Source organism: Paroedura picta, chromosome 1, assembly GCF_049243985.1.
Source record: "Paroedura picta isolate Pp20150507F chromosome 1, Ppicta_v3.0, whole genome shotgun sequence".
NCBI classification, from domain to species: Eukaryota; Metazoa; Chordata; class Lepidosauria; order Squamata; family Gekkonidae; genus Paroedura; species Paroedura picta.
The window spans coordinates 23,985,511-24,007,852 of NC_135369.1; the positions used below are offsets into that span (position 1 = coordinate 23,985,511).

At 50.1% G+C, this 22,342-nt stretch overlaps 1 protein-coding gene across 4 annotated transcripts in view; it reads right to left on the reverse strand.

Annotated features, from left to right (window-relative positions):
- RASGRP2 (RAS guanyl releasing protein 2) overlaps window positions 1–22,129 on the reverse strand; it is a 49,062-nt gene extending 26,933 nt beyond the window's left edge. For 2 of the 4 annotated variants that reach the window (XR_013229435.1, XM_077327943.1), the window contains exons 1-10: window positions 21,837–22,129; window positions 13,001–13,153; window positions 11,010–11,112; window positions 9,003–9,065; window positions 8,290–8,421; window positions 7,142–7,292; window positions 6,226–6,399; window positions 3,115–3,231; window positions 2,453–2,734; window positions 894–971 (exon numbers count right to left, since the gene is read on the reverse strand). Coding sequence is in view for 3 of the 4 variants with exons in the window: in XM_077327943.1 (XP_077184058.1) it covers window positions 894–971; window positions 2,453–2,734; window positions 3,115–3,231; window positions 6,226–6,399; window positions 7,142–7,292; window positions 8,290–8,421; window positions 9,003–9,065; window positions 11,010–11,112; window positions 13,001–13,073 (1,173 nt within the window). In the remaining variant the exon portion in view is untranslated. Of the gene's footprint in view, window positions 1–893; window positions 972–2,452; window positions 2,735–3,114; window positions 3,232–6,225; window positions 6,400–7,141; window positions 7,293–8,289; window positions 8,422–9,002; window positions 9,066–11,009; window positions 11,113–13,000; window positions 13,154–13,755; window positions 13,775–20,887; window positions 20,974–21,836 lie in introns of those variants that run through there. The other 2 variants (XM_077327964.1, XM_077327954.1) reach the window with 2 other exon arrangements.
- Between the last annotated feature and the right edge of the window lie 213 nt (window positions 22,130–22,342).

Sequence of the window (22,342 nt, forward strand, 5' to 3'; positions counted from 1 at the left end):
CGGAGGGAGGAAGCCTGGAAGAGGCTGGCAAGGAAGGATAATTCTGCCTTCTCCCTAACTTCTGTGTTCCGTTCTCCATTTGAACATTTGCAAGAGCCATGCTGGGGCCCAGTCCCTGCTAACCATGAGAGCCAGCAACCTGAAGAACAGCCTCAGAGAGCAGGTGGAGAGGTGGGCAGCCCAGCAGAGGGAAGCCACAGGATCAAGGGAGACCAAGAGCAGATTTTTCCACCAAAGCTCCACCCGAGAGCTTTCCACCAAAGCTCATACGGAAAAGGCCCCACGCACATGCTCAGAGGCACTGTCCTTTGTGCATATTTGAGGAGACGGCCCCTGAGCATGTGAAAGGTGTAGTTTTTTTTTTAAACTACAGGCTACCTTCTAAGATTAAAGGAATGAGCTTCCCAGACAGCCCTGAGCCTCAAAAGTGATTGTTTTGAGCAATTATCTGCTGAATAGAGCAAAACAATCAGAAAAATTCAGCATTTACTCCTTTCAGTGGTCAAAATATTCTGTAATTCTCATGCCCTGCTGTCCTCTCAACAAGGCAGGAGGTTCACTGGAAGCCAGGGTCCTTTCTGAAAGGAAAGGTGCTGAGGTTCAAGGCTGATGAGCCCAAGGTCACCCAGCTGGCTGCATGTGGAGGAGTGGGGTATCAAACCTGGCTCTCCAGCTTACAGGCTGCCATTCTTCACCACTTCACCAAGCTGGCTTTCTCTTGAGGAGGTAGCAGCAGGAAAAGTGTATTCTGCACGTGCTTTTTCCTCCCCCCCCCTCCCCCCCATCCTAAGGCACGGGGAGTCTGTCATAGGGATGACCCCAGCTCAAAGTAGAGAGAGCAGCTTGCTGGTGGGATCCTGACCACATCAGCCTCGCATTCAATGTATACTCACTGTCGATTTGTTCCGGGGCTCCCGTTGCAGTGAGAGTTGGTAGATCTCCTCTTCTGTCTGGTACTGATCTAGAGAGACCTGCAGGGAATGATGTAGATTAGAAGGGATGCCAGGACACCCTTCCGCCCTGGAAGGCAGGGCACAGAACGCATGAAGCTGCCTGAGTCTTGGTCCATCAAAGTCAGCATTGTCTACTCAGGCGGGCAGCAGCTCTCCGGGGTCTGAGGCAGAGGTCTTCAGCATCACCTGTGGCCTAACCCTTTTAACTGGGGATCATCTCCTTGCCAAGCAGAGGCTCCACCGCAGTTTGAAGTGAGGTTTGAAGTGAGGGCAGACTGCCAGACTGCCTTCCCTATTATGCCCCCCCCCGATTCTGCTATATTTCTTTTCCCACAATTCCACCCTGCCCCCTGCAAAAAAAAGTGCTGTTTTTTTTTTGCACAAAAGGTATTTATTTTATTTATATCCCATTTTCCTCCCTAATTGGAATCCAAAATGGCTTAACAAATGATTCTCTCCTCCTTCAAAACAACCTTGCAAGGTAGGCTATGCTGAGAGATGTGATACATCCAGTATAAATGGCAGAGTGGGAACTCAAAAGCGGTTGTCCCAGTTCCTTGTCCAATGCACCAGCTCTCCATAATGGACCCATTATTCATCACACAGGAGAATATTCTTTCCACAGAAAGCTCTGCTACACCATAGCCATGAAATTCCCTTCCACTCGAGAGCCATCTAAAGACCAAATCTGCCCCTGCTACTCAAAAGGTTTCTGTATTTGGGTCAGTTTCTGGTGTCTAATCCTAGGGAAGCCTTATAGATGAAGAAATTATTCATGACCTGCAACTGTGGATTTTGTTGAGTAGCCTAAGGAAAATAACATGAAATCCAAGCTCACCTATCACAGTCTAGACCAGGCTCTCTCAACCAGGGTTTATTGAACCCCCAGGGTTTCTTGATGGCCCTGGAAGGATTTCCTGAATGGATGGGAGTTACTTAATTTTGAATATGTTTTTTAAATGTGTTAAACATTTATCCATGATATGACCATATATGGTAATGTCGACTTGCTCCTCCCAATGGCCACTGAAGGGCCTGGAGGGGGTGGGAAAGGGAGGGGTCCCGGGTGGGCATGTCCACAGCTATCCTTCCCAACCACATTCTGCATGATTGTTCCACTTCTGGGGTTTCTCGAAGCCTGTGGAATGTTTTAGGGATTTCTCAATGGTAAAAAAGTTGAGAAAGGCTATTCTAGCCGGACAAGCCTACAGACCCAGAACCCTAAAAGCCCATCCGTTGCCACTCCGCACCCTTCATGGCCTTTCCTCCCCCTCGCCTTTTATCCTACAGACTGATTTAGTCCACATAAACCGCATTGCCAGCAACTTCCTCTTGAACAGCTGGAGTGTTTATTGACATTCCATGACAGACTTTGTATGACATCACACAAAACAGACTGAGCAATGGCTTAGCAAGGCTGACAGGTGATAACCAATTTTTAGCCATGCAGATGCAAGTGATCTCAGTGTTCCCCAGTCCATGCTGGAGGGGAATCTCACCATAAGCAAATTGAGGAGGTCGGTGTTGGCCTCAAAAGGGGGCCGGATACTCTGCACCATGGCCAGGTCGCTCAGGATACTGAACAGCTGCTGCATCTTGTTTCCGTTGAGGCACGTGTGGGCTCGGTCCAGCCAGTCAGGGAGTGCCACGTGAACGGCCACCAGGTCCTTGAGGTGGACCCCCAGGATGGGGAACTTGAAGCCCACGCACTCCGCAAAGCACCGCCGATAGCGGCTGTAGTTTCCCACCGACGTCAGCAATTCGGTGAGTGACTCCCACACCTGAAGGTTGCCGGGAAAGAGAACAAAAGGAATCAGCGAAAGGTCAACAGGCCGACCCACCTTTAAGGAAGTGGATTTAGATGGAAGAGGCAGCAGAGAGACAGCCTTACCTGTGGGGAGGGCAGTAATTTCCCAATGAGGACTAGAAACTTGGTTTGATCCTTAAAGGGATGCTAATATTTGGTAGCACTAAATGTGATGTACAGCTGTACTCATGGGGGAGGAAGAGGATTTGTAAACCCATCAGGGAGCAGGGCTTTGGGGTTCCAGGAAGCCTTTCACCACATTGAAAGGAACTCCAATGCCTCTCTGGTATTCCTTCCTTCCCTTTGTGTTTTCTCCAGCCCAACAACTGCAGCCAAGACCCACCCGTCACCTACCTTAGTGGTCTCTGGGCTCACAAAACTGTGTGTCTCCTTGAGCCGGGAAATGGAACTGTGACTCAGACCGCCCACCACGGCCATCAGGGTGTTGAAATTCTGCAGCTGGAGCAGTCTCTGAGCATGGACAGACAGACAGATGAGACCAACAATATAGCAGTGGAGAAGGAGGAAGACAAATTGTGGGCAGGGCAGGGGAAAGAGGCATAGGCAGTTCCAACCCGCTGGAGAATTCAAGGCAGAACACAATTGAGGAGAACTCCCCTTCGGTCACTCCTGGCTGGGATATTGAGAGTTTCAGATGAGCACAGTTTGATTGCAGGGAGGGAAGCCTCCAATTGCCTGTTGAGACCACCAGATCTGACCCACACAGGCATCTGGAGGACTCTGAAGAAACCCAGAAGCCACAGAACCTGCACTTCACAGAACAAACTGCCCTTCCCGTTTGGTCGCACTCAGTCACTAAAAGTGCACGCACAACAACACAGGCCACACTGGACTTGTCACAGTTGCGAGACACAAAAAGAGCCTTCAGAGAACCAGCAGTCCGACATCCTTGAAGAAAGCTGGATCCTGGGGCAATGCTGATTTTGCCTACGGACTGGTACATGTTCTGCCCCCTGCGGCAATCCCTCTCATTCCTTCCAGTCCGTGATTGTATAAATAGATTTTTATAGTTGCCAACAACTGTTCCTCCCTCCCCTTCCAAAGGAACACAGTCTAGGAGGAATAAAAAGGTCACCCTGAACTTCACACTGTCCACCAGGGAAGGACAAACCAAACAAGTTTTATTTACATAGCTGGCTTCCCAGCTAATTGATGCTCACGGCCCTCACAGGGGGAACAGCGCAAGGACAGACCTCTTTGCAATTAAGTTGAGCCTGGCTTTGGGAGGTCACAACAGCTGGGGGGCATACTGGTGAGGTGCAGAGCCCAGCAAGAGACATCTGGGGGCTAGGAGAGCTCACAAGACAATTGAAATAGCAGGAGGGAAGGAGAAAGTCTCAAATGCCCTCAGATGAGTTTGTTTGATAAAAGTGAAATGTTTATTCTCCTAATCTAAAGGGCCTATACAGAGTGGTGGTAGGGGAAAGCCGTTTGATGGCGACCCTGTGGGGTTTTCAAGGCAAGAGGCATTTAGGAGAGACTGCCTCCTCAAAGTGACCCTGGACTTCCTGGGGGGGGGGGGTCTCCCATCCAAATAATAACCAGGCTGGCCCTGCTAACCTCCAGAGATCTGATGAGATTGAGCTAGCCTAACCAAATGGTCAAAGCTGATTTGTCCAAGAGAGACCATTCAAGTTACTTTCATTCCCAATTACTTTGCAGAGTCCCCAAGTTAAGGATGTTTGGGGGTTTAAAGAGTTCCCAGCAAGAGAACCAGAGTATGAAATGATGGGCCTGTGCATTCAGCTAATCATCCAGCTATATTTTTGCTATATTTTTCAGCTATCCCAAAATGGCCCGGATTTTGCAGGACAGCCAGATACCTGCAATTAAAGTGCATTTAAAGGTCTCCCAGTCCTTTTAAATGCCTTCACAGCGTACTCCCAGCTTGGAGAAGGAATTTAAAGAGACTGAGAGACCTTTAAAATACCTTTAGAGCACATTTGTAGCTGCACCATGGCTTGCAAAAGGCGTTTAAATTTTAAAGGGTCCATGTTCCGTTTAAAGTTTAAATGCCTTTTCTTCCCTCTGTTGGAAACAATGGAGGATGGGGTCACTTTCTTTGGAGGCCCACATAATTGGACCCGTGGTCTAATCTTTTTCAGACTTGGAGGATTTTTTGAGAACAGGCATCAGCTTTGCTCCAAATATGGTTCCTCTACCTTAACAAATAGCCTCCACAGAGCCTCTGATACCCCCGAATCAATTCTCTATTATAGCCTCTGAAGACTATTATAGTCATAGGTTCTGATGGAGCTGAAGAAATTCGGCATTTCCAAATGTTTACTGAATCCCGATACTATACCCGTATTGGGATTCAGGAATACTGGTAAATACCAATTTTCTGGGGGTTCTGCTGGGTGACCTTAGGCTAGTTACAGTTCTCTTGGAGCTCTCTCAGCCCCGCCTATGTCAGAAGGTGTCTGTTGTGGGGAGAGGAAGGGTAGGCAAATGTAAGCCAGTTTGAAACTCCTTCTAATGAAAAGTAGGATACAAAAACCTACTCCTTTTACTTCTCTTTAACATGCCCAAACCCCAAAAATATCAATTTTATACACCCCTCAAGAGCAGGGTTTAAACAAAAAGGGAAGGTTTAAATAAAAGAAATAATACCAAAAGCTACTCACTCAGTCAATGAAAACCTCTTAACAACGATAAAAGATAGAAAAATAATATAAAGGGAGTTTAAAATTAATGGTAAAGAAACAACCAATTAAGTTTCTTCTGGAATTTACTATACCCCCCCCCCACCGCTTTGAAAAATCCTGTACAAGGGCTAGACCAGCCTCTCTCCATTATTTTACCATTGCGAAACCTCCAAAACATTCCTCAGGCTTCGAGATAACCCAGAAGTGGCGCGATCGTGCAGAATACAGTTGGGAAGCATAGCGGTGTACACACCCTTCCCCTTCCCACCCCCTCCAGGCCCATCACTGGCCATTTTGGGAGGGGATGGGAGGGTGGACATGACCATATATGGTCTTATCATGATAAACGTTTAACAAAGAGAGCCAGTTTTGTGCAGTGGTTAGGAGTGTGGACTTCCAATCTGGCAAGCCAGGTTCAATTCCCTGCTCCTCCTCCACATGCAGCCAGCTGGGTGACCTTGGGCTCGCCACGGCACTGATAAAGCTGTTCTGACCGAGCAGTGATATCAGGGCTCTCTCAGCCTCACCCACCTCACAGGGTGTCTGTTGTGGGAAGAGGAAAGCGAAGGTGATTGTAAGCCGCTTTGAAACTCCTTCAGGTAGATAAAAGCGTCATATAAGAACCAACTCTTCTTCTTCTATTATAATTAATTAACTCTCATCCGTTCGGGAAATGCTTCCAGGCCCGTCAAGGAACGGTGGAGAAAGCCTACCCTAGACAGACTTAACAGCATTGCCTTAGATATCGTTTTGTTTTCAAGAAGATAAAGGCTGTCTTCTCTCTGTGCTCTCTCACCTGGGCCACCATGACGAAGCGGGTGATGACCTGAGCTCGCTGCTGGGCTGTGGGCTTGCTGAGAACCATCAGCTGCACCCATTGGGAGACACTGTTGAAGAGGGTGATGAATCGCTCCAAGATAGGGTTGTCCACTGTGCAGCCATGCATGACAAAACTGTGATAGTCTTGAAACTGGGGGAGAAAAGGGGAAAGTAGTGAGTTTGGGAGGGGGGTGTCCCTAGTATGGAGATACACCCTGCCAGCTGATAGTGCAATATTGGGATTTGACTTCCAAAATACATTCTTTCTGTTCTCGCTAGCACCTGGAATCCTGCTACAAAGCTGATTCTGCCAGAAGGGTAGTGGGAGGGCCGGATCCATGAGTTGCTTCTCCCATCTCTGCCCACACATCCTGGCCAGACATCAGTCTGCAGTGGGTACATGGCCATGGCTCACAGTTAGGGAATCTGCTTTACAGGCCTAAGGTTCTAGGTTCAATCCCTGGCATCTTCAGATCAAAAGGACCAGGTTAGTCGATGACAGGAAAGACCTCTACCTGAGACCCTGAATTGATGCTGCCAGTCCGAGTAGACAATACTAACCTTACAGTGGTCTGACTCAGCAGAAGGCAGTTTCAAGTGTTCACATGGCATAAATTAATTAAACAGCAGGGAAATCACCACGCCTTGCCCTTGCTCCCAGCATTGGGAGAGGGGTCAACTATCAAGGCTGGTTTTTGCAGGCACTAGACCAGGTGTGTGGCAAATGCCAGCACCAGCTGGGACAACAGGCAGTAATACAGGGGAGGGGGAAAATGGGTGAGAGATCCCTTCCCCTCCACTCAGTCCAGAGAAAGCCAAGCCTGATCCCAGAGAACGGATTAATTTCCCAGGAAAGGAGAACCAGGAGGAAGAAGGAAGAACGCAGTCCTCACCAGGATCTTGCTGAAGGAGCGGTACTCCAGGTGAGTGAGATGTTCGGCCAGCTCCCCCGATTCCAAGTGGTCGAAAAGGAGCGACGTCTTGCGCTTTTTCTGGGCCACTGGCTGGCGTTGCGTGACTTGCCGCTTCCACTTGTAAGTAGGGCTGGGAAAGGACAAGAGAGGTCAGCCGTGAAGCGGAATGCAAATGGAGACATGCAAATGGGTTAATTGCTCGGCAGAAGAAGATGGCTGGGGCTCATGCTTGCCTAGTCTCCCTAATCTCAGATGCGGGGAGGGGCTGGTTGCAGTTATCCCACTTTTTGGTAAAGTATTTGCTTCTTTCAAAAATAGCGATCCAGTCTTAGAACCCCCTTCCCTCAAACAGACTCTCAAAGTGGTTTACACGAAAATCCATCATTTCCACAAGGCCGCGAACGAGAACAAAACCGCATAAAAATGATTAAAATCCACATGGAACAGTGAACACTCAGCAAAAGGCATTCTAAACAAGGCATCCAACCAGCCTCCTGAGGCCAGGGAGTCTCCTTAAGCAGCACATTCCCCAAAGAGGGGCCTCCAGGGAGAAAGCCCAGCCTAGGGAAAAGCTCTGCCATCCTTACTACGTTTACACCCAGAATACATTGGGGAAAGTAGGCTTTCAGGGAGAGCGCTGGACATGCAATTCTCGCAAAACAGGCATGAACACCATGTTTCCAGTCAACATTTGGCACTGGAATGCTGAAATGCTGATTCTGGGAATTTAGGCAGATTGGAAGTGGGTGGTCAGAAGGGATTTTGTCTGATCTTGGCTCTTGTGGCCCTTCCTGGCATGCCCAGGGAAATGCTGATCGCCACTTTGGGGTCAGAAGGCAAATTTCCTCCAAACCAGACTGACCAGGGATTTTGTTTTGGTTTTTTTGGAGGGAAGGGTGGGGGTGGCATCACCTGAACATGGAATTGGGGTCACTGTGGGTGGGCAGGTACTTGTGAAGTTCCTGCATTCTGCAGGGGGTTGGACTAGATGACTCTAGAGTCCCCTTCCAACTCTGTAGTTCTAATCCTACCCAACTCCAACCTGTTGCAAGAAAACACAATCCACAAAGCCAGCAAAGGTAGTGGGAGGGATGGCAAGGCAACTGTGCCCTCCCTCGTTTACCTACACGCTCTCTATGTCGATGAGATTGCTGTGACATTGATTCCCTTCCCGGCCCAGAAGTTCCTTCAGCTCCTTGATCTGGTCTGCCAGTTCTGGGTTCAAATCGAACTCCGCTGGAAATGCTGAGATCCAATATCTGCCAGAGACCGAGAAAGACAGTCAGCACCAAAAGGGAGGAGAAGTATCCTCTGATGTTGTTCACTGAGAAGTCTTCTCCCAATTGAAGACCACTGAAGCAAGAGTGGAGACCCCAAAGGTGTTCGGGAGATACTGAAACGGAGCATCCTGCCAGGCAATTTGATCCCACCTCCTGGCTATGTTCAGAGCTCCTTCCCCTCCCAGGATTAGTTTCCAAATGATGATATATAGTTGCTGGACCTTAGGCCCCTAGTACAAAGTCCAATCCTGAGTCTAAGAAGTTTCGGGCATCAGTTTTGATGAGAGAGCCACAACCATCATAGGCTCACAGCACATTTCATTGTTATTTCAAGGCAAAACTCTTGCACTGAAAGTAGCTGTAATAAAATCAGAGTCCAGTGGCACCTTTAAGACCAACAAAGATTTATTCAAGGCATGAGCTTTCGAGTGCAAGCACCCTTTGTCAGAGGAGGGGGTAGTCAGAAAAAGTAGCTCTGTGTGTGGATTAATGGTGTTTCTACTGGGTCACCAAATTCAAGTTCAGCCCTTCCCACCTTCTACCATTGTACCAGGACCTACCTGACCAGATGGCATGTTTTCACCTGCAGGGAATTGTTTTCTGGCCCAAGCGATTCCTGGTAAGTTCAGGGCAGAGCTAAGGACCATAATTGTCACAGTGTTGGAAAGAACGTTTAAGCTGAAGAATATCAAGTAAGGTGAGGTTGCAAATGGTATAGTTGCATCCCAGGTGAATCCACACTGTACATGAGACTACGTTCTTTTTTATTTTATATCTCATCCTACTTTTCTCCCCAGTGGGGTCTCCAAATGTCCTATCACATCACTGTCCTCCTCCTCCAACTTATCCTCACAACAAGAAGCATGTCACACAGACAGTGTGATGCACCAGAAAAGAAGGTGATTGCAGTCTTGGGCTGTATAAACAGGGGCATCACATCTAAGTCACAAGATGTCATAGTCCCACTATATACCGCATTGGTCAGAATGTACCTAGAGTACTGTATGCAGTTCTGAAGGCCTCACTTTTAAAAAAAGGATATGGACAAAATTGAGAGGGTTCAGAGGAGAGCAATAAGGATGATCCGGGCCCTGGGGACCAAGCCCTCTGAGGAAAGGCTGGGGGACTTGGGAATGTTCAGCCTGGAGAAGAGGGGGCTGAGAGAGGACATGATGGCTCTCTTTTAAGTATTTGAAAGGTTGTCACTTAGAGGAGGGCAGGGAGCTGTTCCTGTTGGCTGCAGAGGAGAGGAGCCACAATAATGGGTTTAAACTACATGTACCAGCTAGATAACAGGGGGAAAAATTTCACAGTCTGAATAGTTCAGCAGTGGAATTGTCTGCCTAAGGAGGTGGTGAGCTCCCCCTCACTGGCAGTCTTTAAGCAGTGGCTTGGCAGATATCCTGGATGCTTAGGTTGATCCTGCATTGAGCAGGGGGTTGGACTAGATCAGGGGTAGTCAACCTGAGTCCTCCAGATGTCCATGGACTACAATTCCCATAAGCCCCTGCAGCAAACACTGGCAGGGGCTCATGGGAATTGTAGTCCATGGATATCTGGAGGACCACAGGTTGACTACCCCTGGCCTAGATGACCCCTTCCAACTCTATGGTTCTATGGTAGATGGAACATGGGAGAGGGCATGACAAGCCCAAGGTCAGCTGCTGAGCTTTCCTGGCAGAGTGTGGATTTGAACCGGGTTTTGCCAGGCCCTAGTCTATCACCCTAAGCACTACGCCATGCTGGCTTTTGGGCAGCAGCGCCTAACACTCCATTTAAATGTCATGCTGGCTGAGAGTAACTCATCCATGAGCCTTTGGCACTTGCATGGCAGCTCATTTAGCCTGGGCCTCTACCTGTGCAAATTCCAGCTTAAAGGAGATGGCAGTCGAAAGGCCTGGCTGCAAAGTTCCACACGGATGAGTTCTTTCAGCAACCGCTGTGTTGAAATTAGGCTGAAGCTTCCATCAAGTCCACAGACTTAAAAAAAACAAAAACACAAAACTTTCTTCAGGCAGCAACCAGCTCCCATGCGTTCTCAAGAAAATCCTGGCCAATTCTTTTTATAAATGCAAAGAAAGCATGAAAATTAATATGGAAACTTTCAAAGGCAGTGGAAGGCTCCAAGAAGGGTCAGATTCGGAGGAGCTACCCCCGTTTGCTGTGTAAAAGATGGAAGGCTTAAAAAGAAACAATGGGACAGGCCGTTCTGGAAGGATGTCCAGGAATAATCCCCTCTGTGGACGGCACAATCGCTGCTGTGGACGGCACTAACAAGCGCTCCTTTCCCCAGGACTGCAGAGGCGGAAAGGAAGCTGCCCCCACTCACCACCCTCTGGAGACAGAGACCCCCAGTGACAAGCAGGACTTTGGCTTGTAGGCATGCGCTGGGGGGCTGCTTCCTGTTTTAAAGAAAGGGGCACTCTCAAAGGAAATGAAGCAGACAGCACATGAGAAATTCGCAGGAGGAGGAGGAAACGGAGATGCATAGACCAGACGAGGAAAAGTGGGTGATCACAGAGCCAGAGAGAGAATTATGTGGGGCGGGTGGGACTAAGGAAGGATATATCTTCAGTAACTTGGCGGCCAACTCTGAGGAAGGGATGTACCACGGGTGCATCATGAGAAACATACGGACCAGTTGCGGGTCTCGGACTTTGCCTTCATCATCTGCGAGAGAACACAGAACGGGTCAGAACAAACCCCTCATTGGATCTCCTGCCTCTCTCGGCCACTTGCCCCTTGGGACCTGCCCACGCCCACCATCTTGCTCCCTCCAACACAGACAGCTGTTTGATTGTTTAAAATACTCGCGTCCCACCCTAATAAAGAAGCAAATCTTTATTCTTGTAGTGCTCCCTTCCCGTGAGACTCAGAGCAGGTAACGTCAATCAATAAATACAATAATAAATAACATTAAAATCATATCTGTTCCACACATTTCTGGTGAGAGCTTGGAGGAGGAGTGTGTCTCATGGCTTATGTGTCACTCAATGCTTAACAACCACTCAGGGCGGCTTCCTCCTCCTCCAACCGGCTTGCCTGTCTGTCCAACCAATCACCTTCTGTCCACCACTCAATCACCTTCCAGCCAATCACCTTCCGTCCACCGCCCATCCCCACCCCCTCCCCCTTCCGCTTCCCTCCGAGGCTTGGAGGCTGCAGATCTATGCTGCATGAGAGATGCCCCTGCCTACGAGTTCCTTAATAGCTGCCTGCAGCCTTTCCAGGTCCTGGAGGGAGGGGGAGGCCATCTGCAGAGTTCTTCTACCCCACCCCCCTAATCTAGTGCCCGTTGTATTCCTGAATGCAATGGGATTGGCCTCTAGTTACACAATAAAAACACATTTCAGTATCTCAACTCATCCATCAGCTGAGTGCTGAGAAGAGTATCATATCTGAGCAGGTGTAATTACTCTTGGTATTCTAGTGGGTGTTTCCTCAGGGGAGGCCAGCCAATTAGATGTTATTAGGTATTGTAAGATATTACATTGCCTGCCTCAACCACAGGACTGGCAGGAAATCTCTGTCTTGCAGACCCTGTGGACCTGGCTAAGGTCTCGCAGGGCCCTGCTTCCAGTTGGCAGAGCATTCCACCAGACCAGGCCACGAGCTAAAGAAGTCCTGGCCCTGATTGAGGCCAGTCTTACCTCTTTGAGGCTCTGAACAGATAGTGGTCCATTGACCATAGTGCTCTTCGGGGGGCATATAATGAGCTAAAAAGATTCTTAGACCATCCCTATTAAAGGGAAGAGGACCAAAGCATTGGTGGAAAAGCAGGCAGCCAAAGACCTTTTGAGGGAAGAAGACCCTTCCTGAGCGCCCAAAGGCCACAACCCGAGGGCAAATCCACAGCCTGCTTAGAGTTTTTCCTTTGTGCATTTCTGCACCTGGTTCTTTTTCTCAGCCTGGCACTCCCCACAGTGCAGGCAGCCACATGCACAAAATGCTGTGTCTGTTTTTAGCAATATGTTCCATTCGCCACTCCAGCCCTCTCTGACCCCCGGGTGCTCTTGGCATGAGGGGCCTGCAGAAGCTTTACCCCAAAACCTGATGCACCGGCCAACTCCCACTCCAAACAAGGAGCAACAAGAAAGCTAAAGGGCCTTTCTTCCTCCCTCAAAAGGTTTTAAGCTGCAAGACATAGCTCCTTCCTCCCTCCCTCCCTCCTGGAAACAACAACAGCAAAAATGCAGGAATCAGCGCTGAGCATTACCACTGCCAGCGCCAAAGACTTGTCAGTCTTTTGGACAAGTGTACTACCAATCAAGCTGAAAGTCTGCTGATCTCATGCAGCCTACAGCCCAAAGTCAGCGCTGCCCCATGGACGTCTGCAGTCTACCAAACTGGGTGGATGCAGCTGAGTGATACTATGCAGAAGAGGCAGGCAGGCAGGCAGCTATGCCAGAAATAGGACCCATGAGGGGCGGCCCTCTCTTGGCTGCCATCTAGGAACACCCCCCTCCATGCTTGTGTAGCTTGGGGCATCCCCTGAAGGCTGCCTCCCTCCCCATAATTGACTCCAGGAAACAACCCTGCCCCTGCCTCGCCTACTCACCAAAAGCCTCGATGCAGCCGTGTAGGAGTTCATCCACTGTGCACCCCTTTTCCAGGTCCAGAGTCCCAGACATTTCAGCTCCTGGGCCCAGCCACCTGAGCTGGGCACAGCACTGTCCCCACTATCAGAGGGCAAGGATCTCTGGGAGTGTACCTTAACAAGAACAAGAGAAGAAAGTTATGATCATGCAGTTCTCTCTGGGATTGGAACCCGGAGGGTCGGCGGGGCAGGCCTGCAGTTTCACACGAAGGAAGATGCATCCTAACTGGAGGAAAAATCCCACATTAGCAAATAGAGAATTGAAGGGATCCAAAACACACCCCAGGAACTTACTGGAACACGGCAGGAACGCTGAACCCAACAACCAAAAAAGCATTTGCATGAGGAACACTGCAATGGGAGCTCCCAATTCTTCCCATCAGGCAGAAACAGCTCACAGTGCCAGGCTAGGATCTGAGAGGCCCAGCTCTGCATCGCCACTCCGCTATGAGATCAGCCTGGGTGACCTGAGTGAGGCAGTGACACACTCTCTGTCCAACATCACAGTCCCAATGATAAATTGGAGAAGAAGTGAACAATATTGTAAACCCCTTGTGTCCTCAGTGGGGAGGAAAGCGGGGTATAAATATAAATATCTAAGTAAACACATGGACAGGCAGTATGGCAAGGTTTTGCTGGTGTCTGTCCATTCCAAGCAAGGGGCCAAGGGAGAAGCCAGCATGCAGTGGCATTGTCTTCCCACCTTCTGGTCTCACCTTCTGGCACCAAACTAGGTTCAGAAGACGGGCAGCCACTTCACCGATTATGCGGCAGCCAAGTCACTCTGCCTGCTGCAAACACATCACAGGGAGCCACGGTCAAGCAGGTTTTTAAAAGCTGACACCCATTGCTGGAGGGGAAGATTCTTGTCAATATTCGCCATTTCATCCCTTGTTAACAGCAGCCAGACAACCTTCTGTGTGGGTCACGCCCCATGGTCAGCTTGCCCTCCTCTTGGCTCTGAGCAGGCACAGGGATCCAAGCCAAAAATCAGCAAGGGTGGTGGGAGAAGAGGCCGCCACCCAGCATCTTACCAGTGTACCTAGATCAAGATCTCACTGAGAACCCCCCTCTTGGAGATTTATTTGCTCTGTCCTTACTCTCTGTGTCCTTTTGAGGCAGCCCAAGTATGAAATTTCCAGACCAGTCCTAAACAGGTCTACTCAGTCCTACTCCAGTCTACTCAGTGGGAGTTTACTTCCAGGAAAGTATTCTTTCTCTAGTGAGCCTACTTTCACTCACACACAGACCCACTGCTTAGCACATCATTGGTTTATACACTAATCATATACCTTGCAACCCAAGCAGCAGTCCCAAGGCCTGAGGCTCCTGGGGGACTGAAGCACTCTCCTGGATTGTGCAGGTCCCCAAAATTTAAGGTTCGGTTGGCCTCCGTTTATTTCTGTCCTGTGAAACAGCAGGACCCTGCCCCTGACCCAAGCATCTCTCCATCTAGAATTCATCCGCATGCCCCTCTTCATTTGCAAAGTGCTCCTCTGACTGAGGTTCATCCTCATGACAGCCCGATGAGACAGAACTTATCTTGTTGACATTATGGTGCGACAATGAAAGCGGTGAAATCAGTGCGGGTGGGAATTAGATCGGGTGGACTTTTGATCCCGGTCCAATTCTTACATAAGTGAGATCAGAGAGGTCCACCCGGATGCTTGCGCATGGTGCTGTCACAGCCACGCGGGGGGTTGGGGGAGGGGAGCACACGGAAAGAGTTTCCTTCAAGGTTGCAAAACCCTGAGAGTTGCGAGATGATTTTGACCGCACCAGGCTTCCCAGCCCAAACTTGGCTGCTTTTGACTCGGCAGATGGAGAGACTGGCCTCTCGATCTGGCACACACATGGATGACACCACCTTGCGAGACCAGGCCCAAGCCAGCAACACTGCTAGGCCTCCTGCATCCAAAACATCAGGACCAGCTGTTCTCGGGGTCAGCATCAGTTCCGAAAAGCAACATCCTGGAGAGAAATGGTATTTGAGGGTGGAAACGAAAATTGCAGAAGAGAGTTCTGAAGAACCCTCATACAGAGAGAAGCCTTCGATCCACAACAGCTGCATCGCACCATCAAAAGCCTCTCTTGGAGGAAGGGCTACACCACTTCAGGCAGGACAGGAAGACATCCAAAGGCACAGCATTTCCTCCTACCTCACCCTTAAGAATTCGTCAAACTATATTGCACACATGCTGCAAGGATTTCCTGGCTGTGTGACCCTCTTTCCCACGATTCTCCACTTCATCAGTGCAAATCTGAGATTCAGTTTCCCCTGGGTGATTTAGAAGTGTCTCCACTGGATTCTGAAAGCAACAGCATGGATGGTTCTGAAGTACAGCTTCAGGTCTCCTGAGCAGAGAGAGTTGGCTAGATTGCCCTTTCAATGGAGCTCCTATTCATTGCAACATTGGGGACAAACTCACTTTTCAGTTCTTGCTGAAGTGGCAATGTACAGGGCACAGAAGGAGAAAACTCTGGTGTTCTAGTTAACAGAAGTTACTGTTTGAGGAAGGCCTTTGAGAGAGAGATGAAGTATGCAGAAGAAGCCCAATTCACGGATGCTAGGGACAGCCAAGAGGGTATCAATATTTTGTTTGAGAAATCTCAGAAGACTGTTGCTGAAGACAGAACTCTGGACTAGATGGGCCTCTGGTCTCACCAAACAAAACTTTTCCCCTTAGGTCACAGCTCAGCCCTGGAAAGACTTTCACACTCAGATTTGGAACCTGACAACTCATGCTTTCACAGTGTGATTTTCCTTACCAAACATCTCACACAGGAGCAGGAGTTTCCAAGTCAGAAAATGGTTTCCAAGCCAGGCCTCTTCACAAACAGTAAGCACATGCACAATCCGTATATATAGAGTACAACAGATCTTTTTAAATACATGCATTTAATAATTCTGATGTCACATTCAACGCAGGTAAAGCTGAAAGTGTGACACAAGCCCCACATTTGCCCAGGTTTCAATTGCACAGGGAATATGCATTGGCTCTTTCTTGCAGACCGATGTACACAAGACATTCAAAATATAACACGTTAACTGAGTTTGGGAGTACCTGGGATTCTCATTGGAGACTGAAAGCACCAGGGACTCATGGGAATTGTAGTCCATGAACATCTGGAGGACCACAGGTTGACTACCCCTGCACTAGATGGTTGAAAAGGTGGGTTTTAAAACCCTTCTTTAGTTACTGGAGTCCCAACTTCGTCCAAAAACTTTACTCCTAAATACAAATCTCCAACTCTGAGACCAAAGAAAGGGGCCCAGAAATCTTGGCTCTGAGCAGGCACAGCCTTTTTTGCCGTAGGGATCTAAGCCAAATAATTTATGTCCCCATGAGGATGGTGGGCCAGGATTCCCTCTCCTCTTTTCAGTAGAAACAAGTGTGGAGGGGAGGGGGTGACGCTGAGTTGGAGGGGGAGAGGCTTATTTTCAGCCAGTCTTCCATAACTGAAGCTGAACTTAAAGCCTTTTTCTGCAGATAGGGACAGAGGGGCAAATAGCCTGTTCTTGCCCTTAGGGAAAGATGGTCCCAAGTCTCAGGCCCCATCCCACCAGATTACAGAGACCAGATTTTTTAGCACATCTATCCACTCTCCTCGTCCCAAGAGAGAAAAAGAGCCATGGAATGTTTGGAAGGCAGGCTGAGACCTGGGGCTTTTGCCAGCGGATGACTCAGGGCTGGCAGCTGATTTTAGACAAGTTCCTCAGCCTGGGAACTCCAGCTGGCCTCTTGCTGCTGAGCTGACCACAGAAACAGAGCCCCTTGGAGGGTCTCCTCTATGCCCAAAGTGCAGCCTCCTTGAGGGAAGGCTCTGCAATCCACCGCTGCTGAAACAAAATGGGCTCAAGCAGTAGGCCTTGAAGCCTGTTAGCAGTAGCTTCGTGCGCCACAGTATGGCATTAGTCTCAGGGGGCCACTAAAACCCACTTCTTCTAAGTACTGTTCATACACAAAGGCAGGGCCTTTTAAACCATGTCATCCAGGTCACACAATTTCCAAATAAAGGTTTTTTTAAAAAGAAAATTAGAACTGTAGCTTTCTCCTCTGAAAACAGCCAGACCCTTGCATGTGACAGTTCCAGGTGCTTTCTCATTCCACCACATCTGCAAACAAGCATATATCTTAAAAGTTCTACATAAAAATAAGCTAGAATTGTGGAAGGGGGTAGTTTTGGCAAGGAATCTACAGTGAAAATCCCCCCAACACGGACACACAGAGACCCTTTCTGAGGTTCCAGTAGCACCTTACAGAGCAACAAGATTTCCGGTGTATAAGCTTTTGTTAAAGTTTCCTTCATCAGCTTAATACTCTGTTGGTCTCCAAGGTGGCTCTGGATGACTCCAGCTGTTCTAATGCAGCTCCTACTACAGCCTCCCTCAGGGAAACTTCAGGCCATTTGGCCGTTCACACTCACTGCCACGCCCCACAATGTCCCACTGCAACCGTTCAAGTTTATACATTCAGCCACACCTTAGTTGCTTCAGATGTGGTTGTAAAACAGTTGGTTAGCTACTGTTCACCTCATCTCTGAGTGAGGCTGATTCTAACACACACACAAAACAGCCCTGTTTACATGAGTGAGGGCTCAGAAGTCAGCAGGGCTCAGAGTCAGGGCAATCCAGTGGCAGCTTCAAGCTATGTACACAGATAAGGTCCAGCTCTGAAACTGATACCAGTTGCGGGTTCTCCTCAATTCCTGGGCAGATGGTGAGCAATTCAGATCACAAGTGTGGTACTTTTGGAGTCAACCTTGCCCTACTCTGTGCCAATTTTATGATCTGAAACATTTGTGGGTTTTCCCAAGGGGTGAAATGGTGTCCCCCTCAGGACCATTTCAGGTCAAGTAGATAGTGCAGGGGAAAGTCTGAACTCCACAATCACCACATGCGTGGGAGCTGAGGAGAACTCACAGCTCATGTCATACTATTACACAGAACATGAGTTGACAACCTTGTACTCAGCTCATGAACTCCATAATAATTATAGACCACCTAGACCTATATTGACTCCCTCTTTCCATCTGTGCTATGAAGGCTCAATAGCCTTGGGCAAGTCACTATCCTCAAGTCACGGAGCACAATTATCATTATATTTCCCCCCACAGTCAGAATAGTTTAGCAGTGAAAACAGCTACCTAAAGAGGTGGGGAGCTTCCCCTCCCTGGCAGTCTTTAAGTAGCGGCTGGACACATACTTTTCATAGATGCTTTAGGTTGACCCTGCATTGAGCAAAGAGTTGGATTAGATGCCCTGCATGTCCCCTATGATTCTATTATTCTATGATGCTAAGTCCCCTCCCATCGCAAAATGGGAACAGTGACTTGCCTCACAAAGAACACAAAATGGAAAAATGTATAGTAAAACATTTCATGTAGTGTTATTTATACCCTGATTTACTCAACAACAAAGACCCAAGTGGCTTACTGCATGGTTCTCCTTTCCTCCAATGTTATCCACAAGCCTTTGACGTGGTCGATCATGAGTGGTTAGCCCACCACCTTGACGGGGGCAGGATTCGAGGGACGTCAGCGGCTCCGCTCCTTTCTCCGGAAAGGGACACAGAGGTTGGCAGAGGGCAGCAGTAGGGGTAAAGTTGTCACATCCCTACAAATTGTCTTGTGGGGTTCTGCAGTTGTTCTGCCCTCTGGCCCAGCTGGTCCGGAGTTATGGGCTGGGTTGTCACCAATATGTGGATGACACCCAGGTCTATCTCCTCATGGACGGCTGCCCAGTCTCGCCCCTGGGTCCATTTGCCAGATGTTTGGAAGCTGTAGCTGGATGGTTAGAGCAAAGCCGCCTGAAACTCAACCCCTCCAAGATGGAGATCCTGTGGCTGAGTAGGAAGGCAGCAGGTCAGAAAGACTGCGTGCTCACCCTGGCTAGGGTGCAACTTGACCAAGAACTTCACCCTTGGCCAAGAATTTGAGCGTGAATTTGGATGCTTCCCTTTCAATGGAGGCACAGGTCACAGGAGTAGTAGAAGACGAGTTGGTTCTTATATGCTGCTTTTCTCCACCAGGAGTCTCAAAACAGCTTTCAATCGCCTTCCCTTTCCTCTCCTCACAACAGACACCCTGTGAGGTAGGTGAGACTGATAGAATCCTGATATTACTGCTCAGTCAAAGCAGCTTTATCAGGTTCAGGGTTTTGGTGTTAACCTTTAAGGCTATCCGCGGTCTGGGCCCCACATACCTGTGGGACCACCTATCTCCTTATGCCACTCGCCAGGCTCTTCACTTGGCAGATGCAAATCTACTGGAGGTCCCTGGCCCAAGGCCTGGGCCAGGGTCTTTTCAGTCCTGGCCCTGACCCAATGGAATGAGCTCGCAGGAGAGCTAAGGGCCCTGACGGAACTTTCCCAGTTCCACAGGGCCTATAAAATGGAGCTTTTCCACCACGTCTTTGGGTTGGACCGGAGTTGAGCTGAGTTAACTGGAACATCCAGCTGCCCAGGCAGCCCCCAGAGATAGCTGTTGAAGCCGTGAGCATGTTGGAGGGTGTTTTAGACTGCTGGGGGGAGTAGAGATGAATTTTAATAGGACTATGTATTTTTATGGAGTTTTATTGTGAAAGATGGTTGTTACCTGCCATGAGCCACTATGTGGGAGTGGCGGGATACAAATGGAACCGCAAATAAATAAATAAACACCCCTAAGAGGTCAGTTAGGCAGAGAGAGTGAGACAGGGAGAGACTGATCCAAGGTCATTCAGTGAGCTTCCCAGGCAGAGAGGGGATTTGAACCCGAGTCTCCTGGTCCTAGTCCAGTATTCTAACTAGCACACTACGCTGGCCATCTGAAGAAAAAACGGTAGCAAGAGTTATTCAGAAAAGATAATCCTGAACCCATCTATATGGCATGTGGAGAACCAAGTGTGGAATAGCCATTAGGGTGTTGATCTTAGACTGTCATGACCCTGGTTCAAATCCCAAGTCAGCCACAAGTCTCATAGGGTGACTATGAGAGTAAAGTGTAGGGGGAGAGAAGCCATGCCATGCATTCCCGGAAGGCAGGAGAGAGAAGCTACCAAGGGCTCCCAAGAGAAACAATGTCATACCCCGCACATTGCTGAAGTAGCTGTCATTCCCACACCAGCATTTCTTTCTAGCACAGCACCCGGAATCCCTGGATATAGTGAGGAATGTCTTTTGTGTCGTAGAGCACAATTATTATTAATCTTTTCAGACAGTCTTTTGTGCTCGGAAATGGTGGGTTGGCGTTTTTCTGGTGGAGTTATTTTTAGGTAAGGGTTTTTTTTTTATTTTTCGTTCCTCGCTGTTTTGGATCAAAACCTCAGCAGCGGGGTGAAAGGAGATGACATTCAGGGATGGGCAGCTTCAGCCGGAGAGAGCACGGAGACCTCCCTTTTCTCCTAGGTGCCACTTCTTGGTTTACATTCAGCCTCCCTGCAGACTGGGGTGGATTTTTTTCCCCTTTTGGTTCCTGCACACCCAAGGCCTGGTTGCAAAATATCAGTCAAACTACCAGTTGCAAAATGTAATTTCCCAACATCGACACACACCCCCTTTCACTTCAGCAGGATAAATATATTGACAACAGATTGTCTGTGGCACAAACATTTATCAACACACGCAGCTGCTGCACAACACAGAAAGGCAAAAGGAGTAAGCATTCCAGGGATCTGCGGCAGGAAGGCACACAAACACACAGGCACGCAAGTCTCCAAAGCAAGCTCGCACCTCCCAAAAGCGAAGCCTACACACGGAAAGGAACTCCAAGCCTCTTCCCTCTGCATGCCATGCAACCTGTGCCCGACCTCCCATGCAGGCACATACGCACACAAAAACCATACGCCCCATCCCTTCATGCACATACAAGATGCAGTCGTTTCACATGTGGTGCTCCACGCTGCAATGCTCAGCCCCTTTTATGCACACTGGCTACCCTCCACAGCTGAATCCCTGGGGGAAAAGGCATACAAGAACATCCTGAACACTGACCCCAGGCAACTGCACAGCACAGCCCTCTCTTTGTGCACCAGCGCTGCCAAAAATTGACACCTTTACCAGCATAAACAGTGCACCCAGGAAGCCCAAATCACCTCCGATTAGCCAACTGACTCCACCCCACACACACAGTCCTGTGTCAAGAGATGCACACCTGTTTTACCCAGATGTTTGTTTTGCCCTTCCCACCCCCCATCCGCAGCTGGGTGCAGCGACCACAAAACTGAGACAAGCCGCATGACAGGGTGTGAGCACAAAGCTACACTTTACCACCGCGGGCTAAATCTCACCCACAGACACTCCGCAGAGTGATTGAGCCGGCAAGGCTGGCTTGAACGGAGCCGCCTGACCCGCGCCTGAAGAGTCCTCTCCCACTTCCGTGGGAAGGGTCCCGTCCGCCCCCCGCCCCCCGCCCGCCCCCATGGTGGGTCGGCAATGCCTTTTCAAAGCTGGCATTCAAGGCCACCTGGAAGTCACACCTTCTGTCCCCTGTCACCCTCTTTTGCCCCACCCCAAATGGGTGCGGAGGGGGGAGGCATGCTGGGCGCGCAGAGGCACCCTCAGGCACATGGCTTTCCATCACGGCTTGTCCGAGGGGGGGGGGCTCCCTCCGTCCCCCACCCCACCCCTTCCCATGGGGCAGGGGCGCCGCCTTCGCTCGGGTGGGGCGGTTGGGCCACGCGTCCCGAAAGAGAGAAGTCGCCGGCTTCCAGCTTGCCGGGAAATTCCGCCTGAGGACCCGAGCGGCGGAAGGGGTCACCGTCCGCGACGAAGCGGCGCTCTGCACATGCCTAGCAGAGCGCTCCCTCTGGTCTTACCGCTTCCCCGAGAGGCGGCCCTGCGCAGAGCTCCGGCCGGATCCCCCGTTCCCCGCGCCGCCGGGTGGGACGCTTGTCCCTCGCGGGGGATGGCGATCCGCCTCCCGTTCCCGCCGCGCCCCGAAGTGGCCGCTCCTGCCCGGTCTCTGCGCGCCCTTCGACGGCTGCTCCGCCCGGCTTTGGCTGTGCCTCTCGGCGTGCGCAGCGCAGCCTCGTCTCCCCCCCGGAGGGAAGGCGGGAGGGAGGGACGGAGGGAAGGAAGGGCCGGGCGGCGAGGCGAGGCGAGGCAGCCCCCTCCCTCCCTCCCGCCCGCCCGCCCGCCCTCCGCCCTACTCGGCCCCCGCCAGCGGCTCCCGCATCGGACGCCCCCCGCTGTGGCCTCGAGCCCGTCACCCAGACCCAGCCGCAATCCGGGCGGGCGCACTGCGGAAGGCGTAACCCCTTCGCTGGCGGAGAGGGAGGAGGGGGCGCGGGGGAAGGAGGGAAGGAAGGAGCGCCGCGGCCAG